We start from the raw sequence: 25,443 nt of genomic DNA, 5'->3' as shown, positions 1-25,443 counted from the left end.
TGATCGAACACTAAATCCTGATCCAACACCACATCCAGATCTAACACCAAATCCTGATCCAACACCAAATCCCGATCCAACACCAAATCCAGATCTAACACCAAATCCTGATCCAACAGCAAATCCCGATCCAACACCAAATCCTGATCCAACACCAAATCCTGATCCAACAACAAATCCAGATCTAACACCAAATCCTGATCCAACACCAAATCCTGATCCAACACCAAATCCTGATCCAACACCAAATCCAGATCCAACACCAAATCCAGATCTAACACCAAATCCAACACCAAATCCAGATCTAACACCAAATCCTGATCGAACACCAAATCCAGATCTAACACCAAATCTAGATCCAACACCAAATCCAGATTCAACACCAAATCCAACACCAAATCCAGATCTAACACCAAATCCTGATCGAACACTTAATCCAGATCTAACACCAAATCTAGATCTAACACCAAATCCAGATCCAACTCCAAATCCTGATCTAACACCAAATCCAACACCAAATCCAGATCCAACACCAAATCCTGATCCAACACCAAATCCAGATCTAACACCAAATCCTGATCCAACACCAAATCCTGATCCAACACCAAATCCTGATCCAACAACAAATCCTGATCCAACACCAAATCCAGATCTAACACCAAATCCAGATCCAGATCCAAATCCAACACCAAATCCAGATCTAACACCAAATCCTGATCGAACACTAAATCCAGATCTAACACCAAATCTAGATCTAACACCAAATCCTGATAAAACACCAAATCCAACACCAAATCCAGATCTAACACCAAATCCTGATCGAACACTTAATCCAGATCTAACACCAAATCTAGATCTTACACCAAATCCAGATCCAACACCAAATCCTGATCCAACACCAAATCCTGATCCAACACCACATCTTGATCCAACACCAAATCCTGATCCAACACCAAATCCTGATCCAACACCAAATCCTGATCCAACACCAAATCCTGATCCAACACCAAATCCAGATCTAACACCAAATCCAGATCTAACACCAAATCCTGATCCAACACCAAATCCTGATCCAACAACAAATCCTGATCCAACACCAAATCCAGATCTAACACCAAATCCAGATCCAACACCAAATCCAACACCAAATCCAGATCTAACACCAAATCCTGATCGAACACTAAATCCAGATCTAACACCAAATCTAGATCTAACACCAAATCCAGATTCAACACCAAATCCAACACCAAATCCAGATCTAACACCAAATCCTGATCGAACACTTAATCCAGATCTAACACCAAATCTAGATCTAACACCAAATCCAGATCCAACTCCAAATCCTGATCTAACACCAAATCCAACACCAAATCCAGATCCAACACCAAATCCTGATCCAACACCAAATCCAACACCAAATCCAGACCCAACACCAAATCCTGATCCAACACCAAATCCAGATCTAAAACCAAATCCTGATCCAACACCAAATCCTGATCCAACACCAAATCCTGATCCAACAACAAATCCTGATCCAACACCAAATCCAGATCTAACACCAAATCCAGATCCAGATCCAAATCCAACACCAAATCCAGATCTAACACCAAATCCTGATCGAACACTAAATCCAGATCTAACACCAAATCTAGATCTAACACCAAATCCTGATCCAACACCAAATCCTGATCCAACACCAAATCCTGATCCAACAACAAATCCTGATCCAACACCAAATCCAGATCTAACACCAAATCCAGATCCAGATCCAAATCCAACACCAAATCCAGATCTAACACCAAATCCTGATCGAACACTAAATCCTGATCCAACACCACATCCAGATCTAACACCAAATCCTGATCCAACACCAAATCCCGATCCAACACCAAATCCAGATCTAACACCAAATCCTGATCCAACACCAAATCCCGATCCAACACCAAATCCTGATCCAACACCAAATCCTGATCCAACAACAAATCCAGATCTAACACCAAATCCTGATCCAACACCAAATCCTGATCCAACACCAAATCCTGATCCAACACCAAATCCAGATCCAACACCAAATCCAGATCTAACACCAAATCCAACACCAAATCCAGATCTAACACCAAATCCTGATCGAACACCAAATCCAGATCTAACACCAAATCTAGATCCAACACCAAATCCAGATTCAACACCAAATCCAACACCAAATCCAGATCTAACACCAAATCCTGATCGAACACTTAATCCAGATCTAACACCAAATCTAGATCTAACACCAAATCCAGATCCAACTCCAAATCCTGATCTAACACCAAATCCAACACCAAATCCAGATCCAACACCAAATCCTGATCCAACACCAAATCCAGATCTAACACCAAATCCTGATCCAACACCAAATCCTGATCCAACACCAAATCCTGATCCAACAACAAATCCTGATCCAACACCAAATCCAGATCTAACACCAAATCCAGATCCAGATCCAAATCCAACACCAAATCCAGATCTAACACCAAATCCTGATCGAACACTAAATCCAGATCTAACACCAAATCTAGATCTAACACCAAATCCTGATAAAACACCAAATCCAACACCAAATCCAGATCTAACACCAAATCCTGATCGAACACTTAATCCAGATCTAACACCAAATCTAGATCTTACACCAAATCCAGATCCAACACCAAATCCTGATCCAACACCAAATCCTGATCCAACACCACATCTTGATCCAACACCAAATCCTGATCCAACACCAAATCCTGATCCAACACCAAATCCTGATCCAACACCAAATCCTGATCCAACACCAAATCCAGATCTAACACCAAATCCAGATCTAACACCAAATCCTGATCCAACACCAAATCCTGATCCAACACCAAATCCTGATCCAACAACAAATCCTGATCCAACACCAAATCCAGATCTAACACCAAATCCAGATCCAACACCAAATCCAACACCAAATCCAGATCTAACACCAAATCCTGATCGAACACTAAATCCAGATCTAACACCAAATCTAGATCTAACACCAAATCCAGATTCAACACCAAATCCAACACCAAATCCAGATCTAACACCAAATCCTGATCGAACACTTAATCCAGATCTAACACCAAATCCAGATCTAACACCAAATCCAGATCCAACTCCAAATCCTGATCTAACACCAAATCCAACACCAAATCCAGATCCAACACCAAATCCTGATCCAACACCAAATCCAACACCAAATCCAGACCCAACACCAAATCCTGATCCAACACCAAATCCAGATCTAAAACCAAATCCTGATCCAACACCAAATCCTGATCCAACACCAAATCCTGATCCAACAACAAATCCTGATCCAACACCAAATCCAGATCTAACACCAAATCCAGATCCAGATCCAAATCCAACACCAAATCCAGATCTAACACCAAATCCTGATCGAACACTAAATCCAGATCTAACACCAAATCTAGATCTAACACCAAATCCTGATAAAACACCAAATCCAACACCAAATCCAGATCTAACACCAAATCCTGATCGAACACTTAATCCAGATCTAACACCAAATCCTGATCCAACACCAAATCCTGATCGAACACTAAATCCAGATCTAACACCAAATCTAGATCTAACACCAAATCCTGATAAAACACCAAATCCAACACCAAATCCAGATCTAACACCAAATCCTGATCGAACACTTAATCCAAATCTAACACCAAATCTAGATCTTACACCAAATCCAGATCCAACACCAAATCCAGATCCAACACCAAATCTTGATCCAACACCAAATCCTGATCCAACACCAAATCCTGATCCAACACCAAATCCAGATCCAACACCAAATCCTGATCCAACACCAAATCCAGATCTAACACCAAATCCAGATCTAACACCAAATCCTGATCCAACACCAAATCCTGATCCAACACCAAATCCTGATCCAACACCAAATCCAGATCTAACACCAAATCCAGATCCAACACCAAATCCTGATCCAACACCAAATCCTGATGAGGGATTTGCAGGTGGCAGGATTTGGTGTTAGCACTCCATCTACTGGCAGCAGAGGGCGTTACTATGGGAGAAATGAACAAAAAGCTAGCTTGCCCCGACATGCTAACGCAAGCGCACAGTTGCAATAGAAGATGATTTGATGCAGAAATTATGAGTGATTTTTATTGTATTTTATATTTTTATTTTTCATTCTTTCCTCTCTATTACTTATTAAGAATATGAGAGGTTTTGTCCACAGGAGTTTTGTTTATAAGAGTTTTTCTATTAAGAGTGTTTTTTAAAGCTTCCTATAAGTTATCTGTTCTTTTACTTCTGTATTTACTTGCGTTGCAACACCAAAATGTTCCCATTGTGTGGACAAATAAAGTCATATCTTATTATCGTAACTTAAAAACAGCAAACTCTTCCATCTGAATCTGGCTTAGTTGAAACTGAGCGTTTTCTGAGGCTCACAGCAGGACGATCTCGTAAACAGCGTTTCAGCGCGCGACTCCAGGTGTGTTTATGACACGGTTTCCAAGCTCAAAACAGTGAATTTAGCATAATATTAGCTGTTTTTTAAAAGATGATCCCTGTTGGGCACGATGAGCTCGAGCCTCACGCGCGCCTCATCGTTTTTCCCGCGGATTCGTTCAGTCTTTGAGCCGGTATCTTCGCCGTTGCGTTGGCCGTTGCGTTCTCCGCGCTCTCTCCCCCCTCGAGGCCTCTTATATAGTTTTAACTCTCCCGGCTGAATCTTTTAACGGGCGCTCGCGTTCGTATTGAAATAAGCCCGGCGCAGAAAACTGTCGATAATTGCCTGGCGCTGCCTTTGATGTGGCTCCAATACCGCGCGGCCCTAATCCATCGCCCTTTTTTTAAAGATGCGGAATTCACGCCATTTTTCCAAACACACATCCTTTTGCGAGCCTCATTATTTAAGCAGGAAAACCCATCCGCTGCGTCTGAATGTGAAAAGAAGCAGAGGACTGGCTTAGGTTTAAACACACGGCAAATGTTTGCGCGAAAAGGCGGGACAAAGCGGTCGTTGGACGCGATGAGACTCTTACGCAACGAGCAGAACATGCAATAAGATGGAAAACTCCCAGATACCGATGCTAACGACGCAAAAGACTTGAATTATACATGTTTTTTGGCATCAAATCTTTACCGTGCACGAGGTAATGAGCATAATTGCACTGCTAAAACGACCCATTTTCATAATTAATATTGTATTGTATTGATATTTGATCATTTATACTCATATTTATCCACTCTTCCTTTTTGGAGATGGGAATTAAACTTTCATAGTTCTGTAACTTTATGTAACTGTGCGTTGTCCTGTTTAATACAAATACAAGTTGAAGAATGGTTTAACATTATATTATGGCCTTGAATATAATATATAGTTTTATTCAGTGAGAGAGATATAGAAATGCATTCAGGAAAAAAATATGTATTATGAATTTACCTTGAACTTTTTGAAATGTTAAATACATTGAATAGATTGAATACGTTTCCAGTAAGTTTTATTGTCAAAGGAAATGTCATTATTTTGTTGGGTTCTTTTATGAAAAGTTGAACAAAAGCAGCACAAACATAAAATGATCGGGTTCGGTAAATGTCGAAATGTGAGACAAGGTATTTTTACAGCAGACGAGCAGAGGGAGGAGCAGAGGGAGGAGCAGAGGGAGGAGCAGAGGGAGGAGCAGAGGGAGGAGCAGAGGGAGGAGAGCAGAGGGAGGAGCAGAGGGAGGAGCAGAGGGAGGAGCAGAGGGAGGAGCAGAGGGAGGAGCAGAGGGAGAAGCAGAGGGAGGAGAGCAGAGGGAGGAGAGCAGAGCGAGGAGCAGAGGGAGGAGAGCAGAGGGAGGAGCAGAGGGAGGAGCAGAGGGAGGAGCAGAGGGAGGAGCAGAGGGAGGAGAGCAGAGGGAGGAGCAGAGGGAGGAGCAGAGGGAGAAGCAGAGGGAGGAGAGCAGAGGGAGGAGCAGAGGGAGGAGCAGAGGGAGGAGCAGAGGGAGGAGCAGAGGGAGGAGCAGAGGGAGGAGAGCAGAGGGAGGAGCAGAGGGAGGAGCAGAGGGAGGAGCAGAGGGAGGAGCAGAGGGAGGAGCAGAGGGAGAAGCAGAGGGAGGAGAGCAGAGGGAGGAGAGCAGAGCGAGGAGCAGAGGGAGGAGAGCAGAGGGAGGAGCAGAGGGAGGAGCAGAGGGAGGAGCAGAGGGAGGAGCAGAGGGAGGAGCAGAGGGAGGAGAGCAGAGCGAGGAGCAGAGGGAGGAGCAGAGGGAGGAGCAGAGGGAGAAGCAGAGGGAGGAGAGCAGAGGGAGGAGCAGAGGGAGGAGAGCAGAGGGAGGAGCAGAGGGAGGAGCAGAGGGAGGAGAGCAGAGCGAGGAGCAGAGGGAGGAGCAGAGGGAGGAGAGCAGAGGGAGGAGCAGAGGGAGGAGCAGAGGGAGGAGAGCAGAGCGAGGAGCAGAGGGAGGAGAGCAGAGGGAGGAGAGCAGAGGGAGGAGCAGAGGGAGGAGCAGAGAGAGGAGCAGAGGGAGGAGCAGAGGGAGGAGCAGAGGGAGAAGCAGAGGGAGGAGCAGAGGGAGGAGCAGAGGGAGGAGAGCAGAGGGAGGAGCAGAGGGAGGAGCGGAGGGAGAAGCAGAGGGAGGAGCAGAGGGAGGAGCAGAGGGAGGAGCAGAGGGAGGAGAGCAGAGGGAGGAGCAGAGGGAGGAGCAGAGGGAGGAGAGCAGAGCGAGGAGCAGAGGGAGGAGCAGAGGGAGGAGAGCAGAGGGAGGAGCAGAGGGAGGAGCAGAGGGAGGAGAGCAGAGCGAGGAGCAGAGGGAGGAGAGCAGAGGGAGGAGAGCAGAGGGAGGAGCAGAGGGAGGAGCAGAGAGAGGAGCAGAGGGAGGAGCAGAGGGAGGAGCAGAGGGAGAAGCAGAGGGAGGAGCAGAGGGAGGAGCAGAGGGAGGAGAGCAGAGGGAGGAGCAGAGGGAGGAGCGGAGGGAGAAGCAGAGGGAGGAGCAGAGGGAGGAGCAGAGGGAGGAGCAGAGGGAGGAGAGCAGAGGGAGGAGCAGAGGGAGGAGCAGAGGGAGGAGCAGAGGGAGGAGCAGAGGGAGAAGCAGAGGGAGGAGCAGAGGGAGAAGCAGAGGGAGGAGCAGAGGGAGGAGCAGAGGGAGAAGCAGAGGGAGGAGCAGAGGGAGGAGCAGAGGGAGGAGCAGAGGGAGGAAACAGCAGGTACAGGGAAATGAAAGAAGAAGTAAACTCTAGATTAAGGGCGAGTGACACAGCAAAACATTGAAGGGAAACAAAAGGAACTATAAACGTAATATTTATGTCGAGTCTGAAAGGAGCAGGAAGTCAACACTTTGATAAGACTTTAATCCCGCCTCTTTCTGTTTGAACCATCTCAGTTTAACCAGTTCATTCAGACTCGGAGTGGAATCCGGGCGTCGTCACGTTTGCTTTCGTCTGTTTCTCGCACACCAAACACTCCGGATCGTCGCCCTGGGCTCGTTGTGGCGCCGCGTCCTACATTCGCCGTCACAAACACGAGTTCAGAATCAGAGACCATATTACACCCTTATTTACATATTCAATGCTTTGTTTGGTCGCTGAAGTGTCGTTATTGGCATGAACTCCAGTGCGAGTGCGGTTCAGGTCAGATCATAGAGATGTTCAAACATTTACAGCGCTTTTGCCGGTGTCATTGTGCACGAAACGACAGCGGGACTCTAAAACGCAGGAAAACACAGAAAAACACACAGGAAAACACACAAAAACACACAAAAACACACAGAAAAACACAGAAAAACACAGAAAAACACAGGAAAACACACAAAAAAACACAGAAAAACACAGGAAAACACACAAAAACACACAAAAACACAGAAAAACACACAGAAAAACACAGAAAAACACAGAAAAAGACAGGAAAACGCAGAAAAACACAGAAAAACACACATAAAAACACAGAAAAACACACAGAAAAACACAGGAAAATACACAGAAAAACACAGGAAAACACACAGAAAAACACACAGAAAAACACAGGAAAACACACAGAAAAACACAGGAAAACACAGAAAACACCTTCTACAACAAAGACCGTGACATTACCGACTCTAAATCTCAGAAAAGGGGAAACGCTTTCAGATTTCCTTCAATAATGCACTTTAATTGTAAATATTCTGCATCTAGACGCCTTCGGTCGCCATGGTTACGCCTTTGTTTGGTCTGTAATATATTCAAAAAGTGCAATAGAAATAAACAGTTTGTCGGTCACAGCTCTAAACTCTTTTACAGCGAAATCAACGTAGAAAATGTTTGGATTTATCAAAAGAAACACCTGGCGTGGTTTGTACAATCGAACGAAAAGCGCCTCTGCGTCGTTTGCGTTCAACGACCGCCGCGTTCCGCTTTACGTCGTGACAAAGCGACGGAAACACCACAACGATCAGTCCGGGCGACGTAGCTGTGATCCGTATTCACGCGCTCGCAGAGATTACAGAGCCTTTTACCACCCACGTAGCCGCGCCCGCTTCACGCTATCGAGCCCGTTTACGTGAAATGTACCTCCCGCCGCCCAGTCGCGCCTTCGGGCGTCGCCGAGCTCATCGCGGCGCCGTGATTGTAATTACACGATTGTAAAAGGAGCGATTGTGTCGCACAGCGATGAAAAGAGAGACTGTGAACGTGTTTCAGGAGATGGATCTACGCTAGGTACGAAAACTAACTAACGGCAAAGAAGGCGGATTCGTTAGCGGCGGCGGCGTCACGGTTGGCGACTGCGGAAGATCGTTTGTTAGCTAGCTCTGACATTTTAACCCTAGAAAAACGGCTTGTATCGTTTTCACGCATCATTTGTGCAACTGAACTTTGAAATGTACAACTTCCGTGTGTTTCTCGGTTGATAAAAGTCGAAATGAAAAATGGTGTCGATTTCCAAGACGTTTAAATATAGAGAGTAAAAAAGATTCACTTGCTGTGGATCGATTGCTCCAGAAGTTTAGTGAACGAGATCAAAGTTTTCCAAATCTAATCCAACTTTTACATCCAAAATAAACATCCCCTGTCCTCAGACCAATGTCCCAGGGTCCCCTGTCCTCAGACCAATGTCCCAGGATCCCCTGTCCTTAGACCAGTGTCCCAGGATCCCCTGTCCTTAGACCAGTGTCCCAGGGTCCCCTGTCCTTAGACCAGTGTCCCAGGGTCCCCTGTCCTCAGACCAATGTCCCAGGATCCCCTGTCCTTAGACCAGTGTCCCAGGATCCCCTGTCCTTAGACCAGTGTCCCAGGATCCCCTGTCCTTAGACCAGTGTCCCAGGGTCCCCTGTCCTTAGACCAGTGTCCCAGGGTCCCCTGTCCTTAGACCAGTATCCCAGGATCCCCTGTCCTTAGTCCAGTGTCCCAGGATCCCCTGTCCTTAGACCAGTGTCCCAGGGTCCCCTGTCCTTAGACCAGTGTCCCAGGATCCCCTGTCCTTAGACCAGTGTCCCAGGGTCCCCTGTCCTTAGACCAGTGTCCCAGGATCCCCTGTCCTTAGACCAGTGTCCCAGGATCCCCTGTCCTTAGACCAGTGTCCCAGGGTCCCCTGTCCTTAGACCAGTGTCCCAGGGTCCCCTGTCCTTAGACCAGTGTCCCAGGGTCCCCTGTCCTTAGACCAGTGTCCCAGGGTCCCCTGTCCTTAGACCAGTGTCCCAGGGTCCCCTGTCCTTAGACCAGTGTCCCAGGGTCCCCTGTCCTTAGACCAGTGTCCCAGGGTCCCCTGTCCTTAGACCAGTGTCCCAGGATCCCCTGTCCTTAGACCAGTGTCCCAGGGTCCCCTGTCCTTAGACCAGTGTCCCAGGGTCCCCTGTCCTTAGACCAGTGTCCCAGGGTCCCCTGTCCTTAGACCAGTGTCCCAGGGTCCCCTGTCCTTAGACCAGTGTCCCAGGATCCCCTGTCCTTAGACCAGTGTCCCAGGGTCCCCTGTCCTTAGACCATTGTCCTTAGCCTGGATGAGCACTGAATCTGGTCCTTGTTCGAGTCAGGTTGTGTGTTTTATCTGGTTGTGTCGTCTGCTCCTTAACGGTGTCTTCACTGAGCTCCAAGTTATGACCCGTAGAGTACGACACAAACTCTTTTTTCTTGTGCCTGTTTTCTTTGCATGTTTTCCTTTAGCAGGTTTAGCTTGAGCCTCCTGCTCCTTCTCCTGCTCCTGCTGCTCCTGCTCCTGCTCCTCCTCCTCCTCCTCCTCCTCCTCCTCCTCCTCCTGCTCCTGCTGCTCCTGCTCCTCCTGCTCCTCCTCCTCCTCCTCCTGCTCCTGCTGCTCCTGCTGCTCCTGCTGCTCCTGCTGCTCCTGCTCCTCCTCCTCCTCCTCCTCCTCCTCCTCGTCTTGTCCTGCCTGTTCTCGCGTTTCTTGCCAAATAGAGTCTTTGCAGAGCCCTTTAGGGCCTCTTCCTCCTGAAACACCGGATCAGTTTTGGCTGATGACTCAAGGAACTCCTCAGCAGTCAGCGGTCTTTTGACTTGCTGCAGGACTTTTTGGTCAGAACTGACTGTATCACTTTGACTAAGAGACCAGGAGTATAACTTTCAGAAATCCTTGAGCTTTAACTCAGACTCAGGGCCGTGGTCAGTTCTCCTCCACGTTCTTGAGCCATCGTCCGGTCTGGGAATAAGAATGAATTTGCTGAACATTTTAGACGGTCCTTTTATGAGTGGATCATTGATTGTTCCAATGATAAGCACTCGATCCTCCCCTTTTATTAACTTTAGACAAGTAATTTTTCTGTTGTTTAAAGATCAATCTCTTTTTCTCCTTTAGGAACTTTTGCATCTAATTCAAATGACGATGGCTGAAACAAGCGTGCTACCTTGAAGACCATATGAAGCATCGTTAGGGCACGTTCCTTCAGTATCGAGGGTAGACAACAGACTGGCCCGTGTTTCCTGACACATCACATGGACCAGCATCTCGTTGCCTACACCGTTGGGCCGGCCCACACGATCCCTTTTATTAAAGCTTTAAGTCCGTCCAAACTAGAAGACATAAATGACATCTTCCCTTGTTTTCCCTTTCAACGCTGTGCAATTAACACTTTTGAATGACTTGTGTGACTTGAGTGTCGATGATACACATTGCCCTTTGTAATCGACAGGTTCACGGACAATATTCTGTCACGATCATACGACTCAACGAGGAAGAAATGTGACTATATTTGTGTTAAATGGCAACGAGTAAAAGTCGGTATTGTTTCATGAGACAGAATCAAACCAGGAACAATCACTGAAGGAGGACAAATCATCAGCCAGCACCACACGGAGGCCTTACAATGTCCTGTACCGCACACTAAGATTCCTCCAAATATGTACCTGGGTGAGCTTGTTGTGTGGGTTTTGTGGGTTTGTTTTGTCGGTGGATAAAGGTCTTCCTTCTCAAAGCCGAGCCCCCGCCGCCCCCGCCGCCGCCGCCCCCTCCGCCTCTCTCCGAGCTCGGCAGAGGGGGAACAACCAACAGACGGATCATTCCATCAAACTTTCCAGCATCTTTGAGCCATCTGTCAGCGCCAGACTCCGGGCACATTTAGCTTAGCTTGTGTTTTGGCTCGAGAGGGGGGGGAAGAAAAACAACACAAAAACAACAGAAATGTGCGCGTCGCGGCAACGGCTGAAGGGAGCGAGTAGTGCAGTGTAGCTGCAGAGGGCGGGCGCTCGGAGGGAAAGCGTCTGAGAAGGAGATTTGGTTTCGCATGGAAATGAAAAGAGACGGGACGAGGTTGGGTTTTGTAAAATGGAGGCTTGGCCGGCGTCTCGTCCTAAACAAAAGCGCGGACGAGATTGTCAAATGCAACAAAACAGTCTCTGCGCGCGGACGGATTCCATTCGGGCCGCACTAGTTTGCGAAAGAATGAAATCTAATTACGGTCGGGGGGATGTGATGCGCCGTAGATGTGCAATTTGGTGTTTTCCAATCAGGGTTCTGTTCAAAGTTCGCGTTTCAGTCCGATCCGGGCGCATTAGTGACATTTTATTCGATGTGTTTCGTCTTAGTCCGAATACATTTTTAGAATTTCAAACTAGAAGTTTAAAGTAAGAAAAACGGGATGCGTTACGTGCGATACCGAGTTATAGAACGCCATGAAAAATAAAACGTTGTAAAAGGCAAGACACGGGCAGTAGGAAAAACATCTTACGTTTAGCGCTGTCCATCTGTAATTAGTTTATTTTTCTTCGGTCAAGAGGCAAAGGAAAAACAGGCGCCAAAAGTAGTAAAAAAACATATTTTACATTATTTGATTTTGCCTAAACCTATTAACATAAACTATGACTTACAAGATCAACAAGGCAAGGCAACACATCAGCCGACTAATAATTCAAACTGAGCTATCACTATGTATTTATATCAATTTCTCTGCGTTTTCCTATTTTTCTTTTAAAAGTGTGAATTGTTTCAGAGTCTTTTAATGTTTCATCCTTAAATTAACTCCTCTAACAGTGCTACATCTGGTGTTCAAGTCAGTACTTTACTTTCTCCTCTCGGTTTGACCCTCCCCCTGATGCATTGTGGGAGCGTGTGTGCCTTATACATCACAATTACAGTGTCAAGGTCAAACAAGGCTATGTCATTTTAAGGTTTTCAATTCAATAAAAAGAGCATTTATTGGGTCGTAGTCATTTACATAATTGACTGTTCTAACCATGTTCACCAAATTAACACACAGTAATTAAGGTATGGAAGTATGAGAGAATTATACAATATTTTTAAGTATTTAACTTTACATAATATACCTACCATTTTTTATATGTTCGTCTTTAGTATATTTATTTGCAATTTCCACCTGAACTTGACCTCTATATTTACCCCCAGAAATGTTAAAAATTCAATCTCTAAACTAGCATTTTTTTTTATGTGATATTGTTTGTTGCTTTTTCTTTTTCTAAAATTAATGTATTTTCTTTTGTTCTTATTTATTAACATCAAATCATTTCTTTAGCGTCGTAAGTTCTCTTTCTACGATGTCCAGGAGATGGTCAAGCTCTTGTCCAGAACATCAGCAAATAAGATGCAAAGTAGATTTGTTTTATTTCTGAAAGGTCATTTATATAGATGATGAACACTTTCGGTCCCAGTACAGAGCCTTGGGGAACTCCATGTGAAATGCTGTTCTTTTCAGAAGTTACAGGGCTGATCTTTTTGTCTTTGTGGGAGAAAAGTACAACAGCCTTTGAAATAGCATTGACCCATTAAAGTCTGTGGATGAAAGTGGATTAAATCAAACAATAAAACATCTTCGATCGTTTCCCGGGTGAGAGAGCAAACTGACCAAACAACCGTCGTGCCACGCCTTAATAAAAGCGCTTTAGTCGTGCAATACTGTCTCTTTTACCACCACAATCTAATTTTATAGAGCGTAAAGTCCTTTTCAAACCAGAGTAACAGCTTCTTTAAAATGTGTAGCGTTTCCAGTAAAACATGTGTCACTTTCTTTGTTAAATGTGCCCCAGTGGCATTAATCTGATCCATCTTACATTTATTGAAGTAGATGTGTTTTTATTGTTCAAAAATAAGCACGATCAAGTCTTAATCGTGATCGAGAGGTTAAAACGTCCGTCTTTTGTTGCAGCTGTTCGTGTATCGCCGGTGCTACTCAAGCTTCTGGTGTTTACTTCATTTAGAGTGCATTTGACTCACATTTATACTCATCCACGATTCATTTTTGAGTTGAAATTACTGCGCCAATGGTGTATTCTAGAGCTGCGCAACGAGTCGCAAAGGTGTCGATCTCTAAAGTGACAGAAATGAGCTGTTTTTTTAAATGAAAACGTCGAAAAAGGGCTTTAATTCACGATTTTCCTTTTCCAGTCGCATCTCCGCCTTGATTCAGCTGCAGATTTTGTCTCTATTAAGTTTTTATTTTGATTAATCCATTACACCGTGAACATGCTCTGTTTGTATAACGGAAGTGACTGTCAAAAGAGTAAATATTGCAACAACATCGATATATCGCAGAACGTAAACGCTGTATATCGCGCATCGCAATCATTTCCAATTGTGTGCAGCTCTAGTTTGTGCTTTTAGACCTGGTTTAGACCCCGAGAAGTTTTGTCTTGGCCCCGGTTTAGATCTGGTGATGCTCGGTAAGCCAAATCACATCTGAGAACCAGCGTCACGCCCTCCGTCGCTCTCACGCGTACATTTTCTGTGCAACGCGAGCTCGAAAACGCTGGAATCTGGAACGTTCTCGGCACAAAAGTGACCTCTGAACCCAAAACCTTTCGTTTAACCACGTGCAGAAGGTCGAAATCGTGCACCCGCATCGTCTCAAATGATTATTTTTAGTGTCTGCGCCTTGATTTTGCTCGACAGCTCTTCGATGGTAAACTCCGGAGGATGTGACGTCACCGTTTGTCTTCAGATGCGCAGACGGCGAGCGCCTTTTCCAGCTGGAGTTCTTTCGTTTCGCCCCATTACGAATGACCTTCCTCCTAATCCAGCGCCGCTCGGGTGAATGCATTTATGGACGCGCTGAGAAGATTCAAACCGTTGGAGCTGAGGAGCCTGGAGGGACGTATCGATCCGCATTTCAATATTTTATACAGTTTTCATATTGTAATGTCGGGGGTTTATGGCCTCCAAAGACGTGCGGTTTTCAAACGGAGGTCAATTTGATTCTATTAAAAGCAACAAAAGATCTGTGTTGTTCGTATGAAGTCATTTTGAACACGGAGCACGACATTAAACGACATTAAACGACATTGAACACGCTTTGTGCTTTTATCAGCGAAAACAACAACAAAACGTCTCACTCTGCGCCAATTGTGTCGTCATGAAACTAAAAAGTCAAAGTAAATTTCCACATTAAGAAAACAAGATGGACAATATGTCAGACTTAAGATAATATTGTGAATGTTGTTTTGAAGATCTGCAAACTTTGAGTATTGAGTGTATCGTGTATAGTAAAAAAAAAAAAAGGGGGAAAGAAATGCTACTAAAAGGAGATTCATTTTATTCATTTTATTCATTTTATTCATTTTATTCATTTTATTCATTTTATTCATTTATTCATTTTATTCATTTATTTATTTGTATTTGTATTTATTTTATATATAGTGTTTTCCTTTTTTCTCTTTTTCTTCGCATAGGTCTGTTTGTTTTAATGTTTAAAAAATAAAAAAGAGTAAAAATGAGGACGGTTTGTTGTAAACTTTCAAATAAAGTTGTATATTTGCACTTTTCTGATACATTTTACAGATCGTTTTGTTTAGTTAAACTGCAACTAATACATTTACAGACATGATTTAACACATTTATTTTGAATGACATAAAATCGTCTGAATATCTCTGTCAATTCCTTACAAAAAATATCGAGATCCAATTTTTGTCACTATCAAGACACATTATAAAAATAACTTTAACAACAATATTTTTGAAAACTGACTGACATGTTCATTTGCATTTTCTTGAATAAACCACGTCCTTTTAGACTAGTCCCGGGAAAGCTCCAGGTCATGTCATATTTATCATGTTTATGTGATGTTTTTACACTCGATACTTGTTCTAATAAGTATCTGGCTTCAGTCGTGTCAAACCCTCCAGCAGGAAAGTTACACAGCGCGGCTTTAAGCTCAGAATGTGACAGATTTCAGGTTTGTTGGATGATAAAAGAGTTATTCTCAGAGCTCATTCAACGACGACTCTAAAGGTGAAGGCTGAAGATGTGATGGAAGACACCGACGCCACGACCGACTATAACGCACGTTTAATACAATATTCAAACGTCTTTAAAACACTTAAATAACACGTCATTGGGAATAGAAGTCAGAAATGTATTACAAATATTAGGATCAACACTAGAACTATTCAAAAAAAGCTGCACAAAGAGCGGATTCAAAAGAAAACGAGCTGCAGCGCAACAAACATAAAGAATAAAGTCATAATTCTGCACTTTTCGTCACTTTTTACAGTTTGGAGATAGAGGTTTAGACCTGGTTTAGTCCTGGTTTAGACCTGGTTTAGTCCTGGTTTTGTCACTTTTTACAGTTTGGAGATAGAGGTTTAGACCTGGTTTAGTCCTGGTTTAGACCTGGTTTAGTCCTGGTTTTGTCACTTTTTACAGTTTGGAGATAGAGGTTTAGACCTGGTTTAGTCCTGGTTTAGACCTGGTTTAGTCCTGGTTTTGTCACGTTTTACAGTTTGGAGATAGAGGTTTAGACCTGGTTTAGTCCTGGTTTAGACCTGGTTTAGTCCTGGTTTTGTCACTTTTTACAGTTTGGAGATAGAGGTTTAGACCTGGTTTAGTCCTGGTTTAGACCTGGTTTAGTCCTGGTTTTGTCACTTTTTACAGTTTGGAGATAGAGGTTTAGACCTGGTTTAGTCCTGGTTTAGACCTGGTTTAGTCCTGGTTTTGTCACTTTTTACAGTTTGCAGATATATTTGAGCACGTTTCTGTTCGACTGTCATAATTACTTCTGAATATCATCGTTTAAGAGGATAAAAATATACATTCACGAGTAAATTTGAGTCAATATTTTCCACTCGAATTAAGAGTAAACTTTAAGAACAGCTGAAAGTGCATCGGTGACATGACGTTAACTTAACCAATGTAAATGATTTATGTTCCTGCATAATGTAATCAAAGAAGACGCTCCAGACAAAGCTAATTATGCAAATGCGACAGCCACGTCTGATTGGCTGATTTCACAACACTGATCGTTGGACACGTTTGAAATGTTTAAATGAAGGCGTTTTATCACTCGGGCCCGGTTTGTTTAGTCCTGATGTTTGGTCCGGTTCTAATCCTGGCTCGTCCTGGTCTGCACTGGTCAGTCTCCATCAGACGTACTTTAGATCTGGTTTAGTCCTAGTTTCGCAGCTCTTTGGGTTTTTTCTGGTCTGTCGTGCTCGGTGTTTATTACAGGTGCTGCTTCAGGCTGCGTTTCACACTTAGACCCGGTTTGGTCCTGGTTTTAGCCCAGTTTAGTCCTGATTTAAGTGTTCTTTGGTCCTGTTCTAAGCCTGATTTTGTCCTACAGGGTCCGGCTCAGGTTTAGTCCCAGATTTAGCCCCACTTTGGTCCCAAATCTGATGTGGTGAATGAAGTGTGAAGGCGCCCAAAGGCCTCGGTTTAACCTGGTTCAGACCTGGTTTAGTTTATCTGGTCTACAGTGGTCAGTATCTATCAGAGATGCTTTAGACCTGCTTTAGACCTGGTTTGGAGCTGTTTTAGTCCTGGATTGGATTATGTTTCGTCCTGGTCTTGTCCTTGTATGGTCATGGTCTAGTATTAGGTTTAGCTCCAGTATAGTGATGTGGCTTGTGCAAATATGAACAAAGCTAACGTAGACCTGTTTTAGACCTGTTTTAGTCCTGGTTTAGTCCTGTTTTAGACCTGGTTTAGTCCTGGTTTAGTCCTGGTTTAGTCCTGGTTTAGTCCTGGTTTAGTCCTGGTTTAGTCCTGGTTTAGACCTGGTTTAGACCTGGTTTAGTCCTGGTTTAGTCCTGGTTTAGTCCTGGTTTAGTCCTGGTTTAGACCTGGTTTAGACCTGGTTTAGTCCTGGTTTAGTCCTGGTTTAGTCCTGGTTTAGACCTGGTTTAGACCTGGTTTAGACCTGGTTTAGTCCTGGTTTAGACCTGGTTTAGTACTGGTTTAGTCCTGGTTTAGTCCTGGTTTAGACCTGGTTTAGACCTGGTTTAGTCCTGGTTTAGTCCTGGTTTAGTCCTGGTTTAGTCCTGGTTTAGACCTGGTTTAGACCTGGTTTAGTCCTGGTTTAGTCCTGGTTTAGTCCTGGTTTAGACCTGGTTTAGACCTGGTTTAGACCTGGTTTAGACCTGGTTTAGTCCTGGTTTAGACCTGGTTTAGACCTGGTTTAGTCCTGGTTTAGACCTGGTTTAGACCTGGTTTAGTCCTGGTTTAGTCCTGGTTTAGACCTGGTTTAGACCTGGTTTAGTCCTGGTTTAGACCTGGTTTAGTCCTGGTTTAGTCCTGGTTTAGACCTGGTTTAGTCCTGGTTTAGTCCTGGTTTAGTCCTGGTTTAGTCCTGGTTTAGTCCTGGTTTAGACCTGGTTTAGACCTGGTTTAGTCCTGGTTTAGACCTGGTTTAGTCCTGGTTTAGTCCTGGTTTAGTCCAGATTAGACCCTGGCTCGGTGCAGCTCTTGTCCCTCTCGTTCTCGACACTTTGAGCTCAGACTCTTCTCGTTGCACAATTGAATTTCCCCAAACCCACTTTAAATGCATTGAAATGAGAACACGATGTCTTTGGACGCGCGGCTCGTCTTTCCCTGGTGCGACTCGCCGCAGCAGCTGCTCGCCGCCTCTCGCCGCCTCTCGCCGCCTCTCGCCGCCTCTCGCCGCCTCTCGCCGCCTCTCGCCGCCTCTCGCCGCCTCTCGCCGCCTCTCGCCTCTCGCCGCCTCTATTTTTTTCTCTTTTCTTCCTCTTTTTTCTATTTTCTCTCATTTTTTCCTCTCTTTTCACATTTTTTTCTTCTATTTTTTCTCTTTTTTTCTTTTTTCTCTTTTTTTCTTTTTTCTCTTTTTTTTAATTACATCATTTTTTTCCTCTTTTTTCTATTTCATTTCTAGTTTTTCTTCTTTTTTTTACTTTTTTTCTCTTTTTTCTCTTTTTTCAAATTGTTTCCTCTCTTTTTCCTCTCTCTTGTTTCTCTCTTTTATTCTCCTTGAAAGGATGGAGGGAAAGGATGGAGGGAAAGGATGGAGGGATGAGGATGGAGGGAAAGGATGGAGGGATGAGGATGGAGGGAAAGGATGGAGGGAGAGGATGGAGGGAGAGGATGGAGGGATGAGGATGGAGGGAAAGGATAGAAGGAAAGGATGGAGGGATGAGGATGGAGGGAAAGGATGGAGGGATGAGGATGGAGGGAAAGGATAGAAGGAAAGGATGGAGGGAAAGGATGGAGGGAAAGGATGGAGGGAAAGGATGGAGGGATGAGGATGGAGGGATGAGGATGGAGGGATGAGGATGGAGGGATGAGGATGGAGGGATGAGGATGGAGGGATGAGGATGGAGGGATGAGGATGGAGGGAAAGGTAAAGTGCTGCGTGGGAGTGAACGGCGAGTAAAGCCACGACGCCGCCGCTCGACAGCAGAGGAAGATGAAGGTTTGAAGAAGGCGATGAAGAAGATTTGTTTCCCCATAATTATGCAAATGAGCTCAGCTTCTTCTTCTCTGAGCGGTGCAGGTTTCATATGGATCAGGAAAGAATTGCATTTCATACGATAAAAAGAAGTCAACAACAACAACAACAACAACACCACCGCCACCAAAGCGTCGGGTCACGTTCCATAATCCGCACGTTTGCTCTTCGTTACACGCTCGCCTCGTTTATTAGCGCTCGTTCTGTCGCCGCGATACTCATTAACTCTCGCGTTTAGTGACATTTGAGATGAAAATTGAAGATATCGGATACATATCATAATATCAGATTGTGTTCGTCTGAATGTCTGTTTCTGGAAGGTTCCATTGCAAAAACAGACGTGAACAATGATCCGAACACATTACCCGATCTTCTTTGTGACCCTCTGCAGACAGTGTCACTGATGTCAAGAGCCATGGAATCATGTTCTGCTGCACAAAGAGTCAAAAGCCTCTGATGACGTCACAAAATGGCACTTTTCAGCTTTTTTACAAATAAACAGTAAAGAATAAATGCTGCAATCTCACAATTTATCACTTCAATTCGACTCAAATGTGTAAATCTTATAACGAAACATAAAAGACTTTAACAAGCTGAGATAGTTTTGATTTCTGACGCTATTATTTCCAAATGGTTTTAACTTTTTACTGGAGCAATGATCCAAAATGACTCTTAAAAGTTGACAAATTATGCCTTTTTTATGTATTTTTAATTAAACTATAACATAAACACATCATCGTTTTACATTTCATTCGTCATAAATAAAAAAATGTATCAATTCATTCATCATTATTAGCAATCGAAGCAATCGTCCACTTGACTTCCTGTTGAACTGATTAGCCCCGCCTCTTTACAGTGATTAGCCCCGCCTCTTCACAGTGATAAGCCCCGCCTCTTCACAGTGATTAGTCCCGCCTCTTCACAGTGATAAGCCCCGCCTCTTCACAGTGATTAGCCCCGCCTCTTCACAGTGATAAGCCCCACCTCTTTACAGTGATAAGCCCAGCCTCTTTACAGTGATAAGCCCCGCCTCTTTACAGTGATAAGCCCCGCCTCTTCACAGTGATAAGCCCCGCCTCTTCACAGTGATTAGCCCTGCCTCTTCACAGTGATTAGCCCCGCCTCTTCACAGTGATAAGCCCCGCCTCTTCACAGTGATTAGTCCCGCCTCTTCACAGTGATAAGCCCCGCCTCTTCACAGTGATTAGCCCCGCCTCTTCACAGTGATAAGCCCCACCTCTTTACAGTGATAAGCCCAGCCTCTTTACAGTGATAAGCCCCGCCTCTTTACAGTGATAAGCCCCGCCTCTTCACAGTGATAAGCCCCGCCTCTTCACAGTGATTAGCCCTGCCTCTTCACAGTGATTAGCCCCGCCTCTTCACAGTGATAAGCCCCGCCTCTTTACAGTGATAAGCCCCGCCTCTTTACAGTGATAAGCCCCGCCTCTTCACAGTGATTAGTCCCGCCTCTTCACAGTGATAAGCCCCGCCTCTTCACAGTGATAAGCCCCGCCTCTTCACAGTGATTAGCCCCGCCTCTTTACAGTGATAAGCCCCGCCTCTTCACAGTGATAAGCCCCGCCTCTTCACAGTGATTAGCCCCGCCTCTTCACAGTGATTAGCCCCGCCTCTTCACAGTGATTAGCCCCGCCTCTTCACAGTGATAAGCCCCGCCTCTTCACAGTGATTAGTCCCGCCTCTTCACAGTGATAAGCCCCGCCTCTTCACAGTGATTAGTCCCGCCTCTTCACAGTGATAAGCCCCGCCTCTTCACAGTGATAAGCCCCGCCTCTTCACAGTGATAAGCCCCGCCTCTTCACAGTGATTAGCCCCGCCTCTTCACAGTGATAAGCCCCGCCTCTTCACAGTGATAAGCCCCGCCTCTTCACAGTGATTAGTCCCGCCTCTTCACAGTGATAAGCCCCGCCTCTTCACAGTGATTAGCCCCGCCTCTTCACAGTGATAAGCCCCGCCTCTTCGCAGTGATTAGCCCTGCCTCTTCACAGTGATTAGTCCCGCCTCTTCACAGTGATTAGCCCCGCCTCTTCACAGTGATAAGCCCCGCCTCTTCACAGTGATAAGCCCCGCCTCTTCACAGTGATTAGTCCCGCCTCTTCACAGTGATTAGTCCCGCCTCTTCACAGTGATTAGCCCCGCCTCTTCACAGTGATTAGCCCTGCCTCTTCACAGTGATTAGTCCCGCCTCTTCACAGTGATTAGCCCCGCCTCTTCACAGTGATAAGCCCCGCCTCTTCACAGTGATAAGCCCCGCCTCTTCACAGTGATTAGTCCCGCCTCTTCACAGTGATAAGCCCCGCCTCTTCACAGTGATTAGCCCCGCCTCTTCACAGTGATAAGCCCCGCCTCTTCACAGTGATTAGCCCCGCCTCTTCACAGTGATTAGCCCCGCCTCTTCACAGTGATAAGCCCCGCCTCTTCACAGTGATAAGCCCCGCCTCTTCACAGTGATTAGTCCCGCCTCTTCACAGTGATAAGCCCCGCCTCTTCACAGTGATTAGCCCCGCCTCTTCACAGTGATAAGCCCCGCCTCTTCACAGTGATTAGTCCCGCCTCTTCACAGTGATTAGCCCCGCCTCTTCACAGTGATAAGCCCCGCCTCTTCACAGTGATTAGCCCCGCCTCTTCACAGTGATTAGCCCCGCCTCTTCACAGTGATAAGCCCCGCCTCTTCACAGTGATAAGCCCCGCCTCTTCACAGTGATTAGCCCCGCCTCTTCACAGTGATAAGCCCCGCCTCTTCAAGCGACACATTGTCATATACACGTTTGACTCTTTTGAAAGTGGCTCCGTGACATTTTAGAACTCCACACGTGCCACTGTCTTGGAGTCTCAATCAAGTACGGGGATGTGGGCGGGGACAGGGGGTAGGTGAAAACAGGACTTTTCTGAGCCTCAGTCGCAGGACAAAACAGGATCGACTCAAAAACGTGCATAAAAATCAATCAAACGCCAAAACAAAGGCTGAGCAAACGCAGCCGTGACCAGGGCTGAACTCTCGTTAAACTTGAATAGCAACAATTAATCATTCAAAAACCCACGGTCAATGTCCACGCCAATAATGATGAACACAACGACACACACTCGACACACAACGAGCTTCAAATCTATTCAATCAACCAATAAACGTAATCGAGGCTCTTTAAACTCTGAACTGAACGGACTCACACTTAGTCATAACGAGTCTTAATAATGAACAATTAATCGAATCATTTGTCAATTGATGTGTCGAAAATAGTGTTTGAACGATTTACACGTCATTTATTGCTTCCGTGATGATGATGAGCTGCAGATTCAGACCACAAAATGAATGTTTCGGGTGCGTTCACACTTTGGTCCTGATTTGAGACCGTTTTAGTCCTGATGTGGGCGTGGTTTGAGCCCCCAGTGAAGTCCTGATGTGGGCGTGGTTTGAGCCCCCAGTGAAGTCCTGATGTGGGCGTGTTTTGAGCCCCCAGTGAAGTCCTGATGTGGGCGTGGTTTGAGCCCCCAGTGAAGTCCTGATGTGGGCGTGGTTTAGACTTGATCCAGTTCAGGTTTACTCCCAGTTCATTACCGGTTTTGAGATTTGTGCAAGTGTGAAGCATCCTGCAGTCCAGATCTAGTCCTGGTTTAGTCCTGGTTTATTCCTGGTTTAGTCCAGGTTTAGTCCAGGTTTTGTCCAGGTTTAGTCCAGGTTTAGTCCAGATCTAGACCTGGTTTAGTCCTGGTTTAGTCCTGGTTTAGTCCAGGTTTAGTCCAGGTTTAGTCCAGGTTTAGTCCAGATCTAGACCTGGTTTAGTCCTGGTTTAGTCCTGGTTTAGTCCTGGTTTAGTCCTGGTTTAGTCCAGGTTTAGTCCAGGTTTAGTCCAGATCTAGTCCTGGTTTAGTCCTGGTTTAGTTCAGATCTAGTCCTGGATTAGTCCAGGTTTAGTCCTGGTTTAGTCCTGGTTTAGTCCTGATTTAGTCCAGGTTTAGTCCTGGATTAGTCCAGGTTTAGTCCTGGTTTAGTCCTGGTTTAGTCCAGGTTTAGTCCAGGTTTAGTCCAGATCTAGTCCTGGATTAGTCCAGGTTTAGTCCTGGTTTAGTCCTGGTTTAGTCCTGATTTAGTCCAGGTTTAGTCCAGGTTTAGTCCAGATCTAGTCCTGGTTTAGTCCTGGTTTAGTTCAGATCTAGTCCTGGATTAGTCCAGGTTTAGTCCTGGTTTAGTCCTGGTTTAGTCCTGATTTAGTCCAGGTTTAGTCCAGGTTTAGTCCAGGTTTAGTCCAGATCTAGTCCTGGTTTAGTCCTGGTTTAGTTCAGATCTAGTCCTGGATTAGTCCAGGTTTAGTCCTGGTTTAGTCCTGGTTTAGTCCAGGTTTAGTCCAGGTTTAGTCCAGATCTAGTCCTGGATTAGTCCAGGTTTAGTCCTGGTTTAGTCCTGGTTTAGTCCTGATTTAGTCCAGGTTTAGTCCAGGTTTAGTCCAGATCTAGTCCTGGTTTAGTCCTGGTTTAGTCCTGGATTAGACCTGGTTTAGTCCCAATTTCGATGTGTTTTTGAACAATAACCTGGGTCCTGCTCCTGTTGCATTGAACTCGTGTCAATAAAAAGAAAAAGCCAAATTAAGTCATAAGAAGGAATTTGAGCAATGACAAATAATTACATTTAAATATTCAACTTCTAAAAGACAAAGTCTCCAGACTCACGTCACCACAACCTCAAAACCTCCAACTTCAGACTGTAATTCAGCCACAATCAGTTCAGATCCTGCGTCCAGTTCCTCACAACAAAAGCAACAAGTTCTCCAGTTCCAAATCCACGCAACGAGCCCCGCGCGCGCCACGCAACAAACTTTTCCAGCTCGAAACCCCGCACCAAAAGCCAGCAAAAGAACCGAAGAAACGCGCACTTACCGAATCTCAGCACGTGCGGCATCCCGTGGCACAATCCCAGCCAGCGCAGCAGCAGCGCCAGGATCCACGGCACGGACCCGACCCTCGCGCGGAAACCCCAGCGGGAGCCGACACTCCTCATGTCGCCTCGGATAAATTCCCCGATAGGTTAAATAAGAATAAAAAAAAAGACAAATAAATCTTCCTGATGACTCCTCGACGCCGTACACTCCACACAGCTCGTCTCTTTTCGTGCGCGCGCGCGCGCGTGTGTTCGCTTTAACCTCGCGCCTTGTCGTTTTGCCTCCTCAAAAAATACGATCCACGTCGCGTGCGTCAAGGCAAGCTCCGATCCACGCCGTATCCATAGTTGAAAATCGGTGGGGGGGGAATTGAAAGAAAAAACACAAATTAAATTAAAAAAGAAGAGCTCGTTGCGGTCCGCGTCACTGCGCCAGGAACGCGTCCGCCACCGGGGAAGAAGCTGCGCGGAGACCGGGAGACGGAGGAGCGGGCGGCGGAGCGTTATCCATGGCGAGCGTCCATCGGCTGAAAGACACACAGACGGAGGAGGGGGGGGGACACGGGAGAAGGGGTGAGGGTCAGAATCCTGCGTGACCGCCGCGCGCGCGTGTCTGTGCGTGTGCGTGCGTGTGTGTGCGTGGAGTGAGCGGAAACGCGGAGCCAGACGAGTCCGTGCTCCTCCCGCCGCTCTGCCGCACAGCATCTGACGTCGAGAGGCGCGCGGATGAACTGGAGGGAGCTACTTTACCGGACACGCGGGCCGGGGGGCCAAGGCGCGCGCGTCAGGAGGGGGGGAATGCCACTGCAATGAAGGAAACGCGTATATTCTAATGTTTTTCATATAAATCTAACTTTTTGTATGCAATTAATGTGACATAATAGTTGGAATAAGATCATACACTGTCAAAAACACCAAACAATTTCAGTTTTTATCAGTCGTTACGCACAGAGATCGTCCTGAATGCCACTACACTGGAGAAAAATACATATTCTAATGTTTTCAATGTAAATCTAACTTGTTATATCAATTAATGTGACATAATAAATGACATATGTTCATAAACTGTCAAAAACACAAAACAATTTCAGTTTTTATCAGTCGTTACGCACAGAGATCGTCCTGAATGCCACTACACTGGAGAAAAATACATATTCTAATGTTTTCAATGTAAATCTAACTTGTTATATCAATTAATGTGACATAATAAATGACATATGTTCATAAACTGTCAAAAACACAAAACAATTTCAGTTTTTATCAGTCGTTACGCACAGATCTCATCCTGAATGCCACTAGACTGGAGAAAAAACCCATATAATCTCTTGTTTTCTATGTAAATCTAACTTGTTGTATACAATTAATGCAGCACGAGTGTAAAAGTGTGACATAATAGTTGGAATAAGATCATAAACTGTCAAAAACACCAAACGGTT

The 25,443-nt window shown here is 45.3% G+C and overlaps 1 protein-coding gene across 4 annotated transcripts in view; it reads right to left on the bottom strand.

Annotated features, from left to right (window-relative positions):
- The window catches only part of grik2 (glutamate receptor, ionotropic, kainate 2), a 472,281-nt gene extending 448,112 nt beyond the window's left edge, over positions 1 to 24,169 (bottom strand). For all 4 annotated transcript variants that reach the window (XM_072460039.1, XM_072460040.1, XM_072460041.1 and 1 more), the window contains exon 1: positions 24,007 to 24,169. In XM_072460039.1, the coding sequence (XP_072316140.1) occupies positions 24,007 to 24,127 (121 nt within the window). In that variant the 5' untranslated portion in view covers positions 24,128 to 24,169. The remainder of the gene's footprint in view (positions 1 to 24,006) is intronic.
- Between the last annotated feature and the right edge of the window lie 1,274 nt (positions 24,170 to 25,443).

Source organism: Eucyclogobius newberryi, unplaced genomic scaffold, assembly GCF_026437365.1.
Source record: "Eucyclogobius newberryi isolate DKJ021-1_F unplaced genomic scaffold, fEucNew1.0.hap1 SCAF_3, whole genome shotgun sequence".
Classification (NCBI taxonomy): domain Eukaryota; kingdom Metazoa; phylum Chordata; class Actinopteri; order Gobiiformes; family Gobiidae; genus Eucyclogobius; species Eucyclogobius newberryi.
The sequence above is the reverse complement of the archived record's forward strand: the minus strand, read 5'-3'. Positions and strand labels throughout refer to the sequence as shown.